This window comes from Gossypium hirsutum, chromosome A02 (assembly GCF_007990345.1).
Source record: "Gossypium hirsutum isolate 1008001.06 chromosome A02, Gossypium_hirsutum_v2.1, whole genome shotgun sequence".
NCBI lineage: Eukaryota > Viridiplantae > Streptophyta > Magnoliopsida > Malvales > Malvaceae > Gossypium > Gossypium hirsutum.
In genome coordinates this window covers 30,199,906-30,205,562 of record NC_053425.1, presented here as the reverse complement: position 1 = coordinate 30,205,562, position 5,657 = coordinate 30,199,906, and the positions used below count along the sequence as shown (strand labels likewise).

Sequence of the window (5,657 nt, the reverse complement as noted above, 5' to 3'; positions counted from 1 at the left end):
ACATTCTCTCTAATGCTTTAACCTTCAGACGAAACAGTTAGACGATTCATAAGAATCTTTAACCCAACATACGTAAATCAAGCACTTACAACACTTACCATAAGTGAAAAGATCACTAGTTGGGAAAGAATGATCGGCCTAACCCCTTGACTACTGCAATCTGGCCCCTAGTAGCAACCGGTAGAACCACAGTGTTAAAAAGAGGTTACCACATCAAGAAAGAAGAATGAACAAAGAGGAATTCGAACACCTATTGACTGTTCAAGAATCAATTATAAAAACCCAAAAGCAGAAGTAGGAAGAAAGCAATGCCGCCACAGTCAAAGTATTAATGGTACAAAGATGACAAGAGGAGAGGAAAAGAAAAAAGGTATTCAGCAAGTGTTCAAAAGGAGGGGAGATGATAAGAGGAGTGATTAGAAACAGAAGAGATGCAGAAAGAAAAAGAAGAAAAGCTATTCGGTTAACAACAAGCCAGAAGAGGGAGGGAGAAGGTAGAGTAGTTGGCCAAGAAGAAAAATTGAGAGCAATAATTTGCCAAACCCCAAAAGTGTTAAAAGAAAGGAACAAATGGTACAAAAACAAATAAAAAATTTACAAAACCCGAGAGAACCCCCAACACTATCCGGCCACCAACAAAAAATAAAGTAAAACCGACACTTTTTTGAGCAATTCCACTCTAGCTGAACTTCTTGAATGGCACAAACCTAATTCGGAACACTTTCTCCTCTCTCTCCAACTTCCCACATTTTCTCCTAAAATCCCTACTCACATCACTCAACCTGATCACTATCCAAATCCCCTCAAAATCTCCTAGTTTTATCTTATCAATCAGTAATTCAAACCCATTCAAACTCCTCAATTTCAGTCAACCTAGGACACCTCTACGACAGTTATAGCAAAATAAAAATCCTTTGCAAAATCCACGAGTCGACCTCAGACCCCCTGGCACACTCAACACGCCACTTACCCTTAGACCAATAGGCTTCTTGTGTCATACTTTACCCACTTTTATTTAAGAGACCTACTGATTAGAGACAGGTTTAAGTCAAGCAAAAACAAAATTTTGGGGCGTTACAACTCTGCCTCGTAAAGAAAATTTTGGCCTCAAAATTTACCTGATCAATAGAGATGATGGTATTATTGTTGCATCGCCTTCTCGGGTTCCCACGTGGGTTCCTCAGAACTATGATTACGCTACAGTACCTTAACCAGTAGAACTGACTTCCTCCTCAGAACCTTTATATCACGGTCTAAAATCTGCACTAGCTTATCCTCAAAGGTCAGATCTGACCTAAACTCAATCTCCTTAGTTGAGACGATGTGCACAGGATCGGAACAATATCGCCTCAGTATAAAGACGTGGAACACATATCTGGTCCAATTCTGGAGGTAGCTCAAGTTGATAGGCAATCGGTCCCACACACTTTGATATATGGTAAGGCCAAATGAACCTAGGGCTTAACTTACCCTTCCGACCAAACCTCAGTACCTTCTTCCATGGGGAGACCTTAAGAAACACCAAGTCCCTTACGGAATACTCAATCTCCTTATGCTTTAGATCTTCATATGACTTCTGTCTATCAGATGCCGCCTTCAGTCGATCCTGAATCAATCTAACATTATCCTTAGTATTAGATATTAATTCAGGACCCAGAACACGCTGCTCGCCCAACTCAGTCCAACACGTAGGAGCACGACACGTACGACCATACAATGCCTCGTAAGGTGCCATCCATATGCTAGACTGGTAGCTATTGTTGTATGTAAACTTTGCCAACGACAAGTAATCCGCCCAACTACCCTGGAAGTTAATCACACAACTCTTTAGCATGTCCTCCAGTATCTAAATCACCCTTTTCGACTGACCGTCTGTTTGAGGATAGAACGTAGTACTGAAGTCCAACCTTGTACCCAATGCCTCGTGTAACTTCTTCTACAACCGAGACATGAAATGAGGATTTCTATCAGATATTATAGAAACCGGTACACCATGCAGTTGCACTATCTCAGACACATACATTTTAGCCAGCTTCTACAATGAGTAATCAGTTCGAACAGGTATAAAATGAGCAAACTTGATCAATCGATCCATGATGACCCATATTGAATCTTTCTTGGTAGGCGTTAAGGGTAGCCCACCAACGAAGTCCATAGTCATTCTTTCCCACTTCCACAGCAGAATCCTAACTGGCTGAAGCAACCTAGAAGGCAACTGATGTTCAGCCTTAACCTGCTGACAAGTAAGGCATTTACTCACAAAGTCGGTAAGTTTACACTTAAGACCTGGCCACCAATAAAATTCCTAAAGGTCTCGGTACATTTTATTCTCGCCAGGATGCATCGCATAAGGACTACTATATGCCTCCTGTAGTATCAACTACCTCAAATCAGTATCTTTCAGTAAATAGACTCACCACGGAAACATAGTACTCCTTTACTATTCAGTCCAAAATCTGAAGTTTCCCCACTCTCCATTTGTCGAAAACGAGAACCATCAACTCATCCTCCAACTATTTACCCTTAATCTATTCACTTTACCTCCGTTTAAATTGAAGTTCAGCTAATAGACTACCATCATCGAATAAGCTGAGTTGAGTGAACATCGCCCTCAGATCAATCATAGCCCTACAGCTCAGTGCATCAGCCACCACATTGGCTTTTCCAAGATGGTATTCAATCGAATAGCTGTAATCCCTAAGAACCTCAACCCATTTACGCTGCCTAAGATTCAGCTCCTTTTGAGTGAGGAGATACTTCAGGCTTTTGTGATCTGTGTAGATGATACACTTTTCACCATACAGTTAATGCTTTCATATCTTTAGTGCAAAAACCATCGCAGCTAAGTCCAAGTCATGTGTCGGGTAGTTCGCCTCATGCGTCATTAATTGACGAGACGCATATGCCACTACCTTACCTCCTTGGACCAAGACACAACCCAAACCAACGTGTGATGCATCAATGTATACAGTAAACTCTTTCCCAAACTCTGGCTAAATCAAGACAAGAGCCTCAGTCAGAACTTTCTTCAGCTTCTCAAAACTTTTCTGTTGCTTATCAGTCTAGTTAAACGATAACCCTTTACGCAACAACTTAGTCAGAGGTGCAGCAATCAACGAACACTCTTCAATAAACCGTCTATAATGCCCTACCATCCCAGAAAACTCTAAATCTAAGATATTGACTTAGGCTACTTCTAATCCAGAACAGCTTCAATTTTCAGAGGATCCACCCTAATCCCCTCAGTAGATACCACATGAGCTAGAAATGCCACCTCTCGTAACCAAAATTAACACTTACTAAACTTGGCGTACAATTGCTTCTCTCTTAAAGTATGTAGGACCACTCGGAGATGTTCATCATGCTCAACCTCAGTCTTCGAATACACCAGAATATCATCAATAAACACTACTATGAACTGGTCCAGATAGGGTTGGAACACGCGGTTCATCAGATCCAAAAAAGCTGCTAGTGCATTTGTCAGCCCAAAAGGCATTACCAGGAACTCGTAATGACCATAACGAGTCATAAACATCGTCTTGTGCACATCAGCCTCTTTAACTCTCGATTGGTGATACCCCAACCGGAGATCTATTTTAGAAAAAACTGATGCTCCTTGCAATTGGTCGAACAGATCATCAATCCTTGGCAAAGGGTATTTGTTCTTAATGATCAGCTTATTCAGTTGTCTATAGTCGTTGTAGATATGCATGGACCCATCATTCTTTTTCACAAATAAAATTGGTGCTACCCATGGAGACATACTAGGTCAGATAAACCCACGGTCCAATAGCTCTTGAATTTGGGCCTTAAGCTCCACAAGCTCTTTCGGTGCCATTCTATAAGAGGCGATGGACACCGGAGCCGTACTAGGAAGGAGCTCAATCCTAAACTCCACTTCACGTTTTGGAGGTAACCCCGATAGCTCTTCAGGAAAGGCGTTCGAAAAATCCTTAATAGTCTTGATATCCTTTACCAAAGAGTCTCCAACATCCGAAACACTGACATAGGCCAAGAACGCCTTACAACCCTTGCGAACCAATTTCTCGGCCTTTAGTGCAGAAATTACATTACTCAAATAGTTTCGTCGCTCCCCAATTCCCACTACCTTCTCATCTGCCTCAGTTCTCAATACAACCCGCTTAGTGGCACAATCGAAGCTTACCTGATGTTTAACTAACCAATCCATGCCCAATATTAGGTTGAATTCCCCGAAAGGTAGCTCCATAAGATCAGCCAGAAAGATAACTCCTTGTATCTCCAAGGGAACATCTCTAAACATCTTATTTATCCGAATGGACTACCCCAGCGGACTTAGAACAATAATCTCACTCATAGTGTTCTCAGCCATAAAACCCAATATCTTAGACACAGAGCATGCTATGTATGAATGAGTAGACCCAACATCAATCAATGCAGTATAAGGTACATTATGGATAAAGAACGTACCCGTAATGACATCTAGAGCATCTCCGTCCTCTCAGCAATGTGCAGCATAAACCAATGTCAGCTGCCTCGCCTCAATATGACTTGTACCTCTGCCCGGTGCTCCACGACCACAGCCCAAACCATTTCCACCCCTGACCTAACCTCGGCCTCTCGATAGCTGCTGACCACCACATTGTACATTACCCAAACCAGTAGTTTGCATCTACTCGGGCCTCCGTGGACAATCCCTGACATGGTGCTCCATTGATCCGCATCTCAGATATGTACCCATCTTTTTCCAACATTTGCCCTGGTGGCGTTTTCCACAATCAGCACAAAACTGCGGTCTAGTAGTAGCAGCAGCAGGGGTCCTAACTCTGGTTGGCCTATCAGCTCTGGGCTTTTTCTTAAACGTCTAAAAAAATTTAGGGCTAAGCATCCCTCTTACCTCTCCCTTTCTCTCTGTTCTGGCACTCAGCGTGCGTCACATCCTCGATGATTTTTACCTTGTCAACCAGTGTTGCGAAATTCCACTACCTCTGAGGAGCTATGAGAACCCGTAAACCATCTCTATGGTCATCCTCAAATCGAACGTACTGCTTGTATTCAATTACCGCCATCCCACGTGCATAGTAGCTCAGACGCAGATATTCAGCCTTATACTCAGCTACTGACCTATCCTCCTGAATTAGATTCAGAAATTTCCTCCTATAAGCATCCACATAACTGGCACCCACATACATAACCTGAAAAGTAGTTCTAAAAAACTCCCAGGCCAATCAATTGGCTTGAGTGCATTCTTTGATGGTAAGCCACCACTGGTAGGCCTCATTTCTCAACAGTAATATTACACCCTTTAATTTTTGCTCGGGGTGCAGTCGAGGTCATCTATGATCCCCTCCGTGGCCTTGATCCAATATTCAGCCACAATAGAGGTCACTCCAGCAATACCCTTTAATATTTCAACCCCATTAGACCTGAGTCGTTCCGTAACCGACCCACGGCCGACAGTACAAGTACTAGGCCCAACGACCCTTTCTAGAATCCTCAACATCGCTTGGGACAATGCGTCGTCCCCAGTCGCTCGATTTTGAAACCCTGTCTTAGTCATAGGTGAAGTTGGTGCCTCTCCAACTTCCTCATTAGACTGGTGTCCAGAAGACGAAGACCTCGCCCGAGCACCCCTACGGCCTCTGCCACGGCTTCTGCCACGAGTACCTCTAGTGCTC

At 43.1% G+C, this 5,657-nt stretch overlaps 1 protein-coding gene across 1 annotated transcript; it reads right to left on the bottom strand.

Moving 5' to 3' along the window:
- Positions 1–2,035: 2,035 nt before the first annotated feature.
- Positions 2,036–4,282, bottom strand: LOC107952249 (uncharacterized). Its single transcript, XM_016887516.1, has 4 exons — positions 3,858–4,282; positions 3,315–3,644; positions 2,542–2,724; positions 2,036–2,204 (listed from the first exon to the last, which is right to left on the bottom strand). Exons 1-4 carry the CDS (start codon positions 4,280–4,282, stop codon positions 2,036–2,038), a joined length of 1,107 nt encoding a protein of 368 aa, XP_016743005.1.
- Between the last annotated feature and the right edge of the window lie 1,375 nt (positions 4,283–5,657).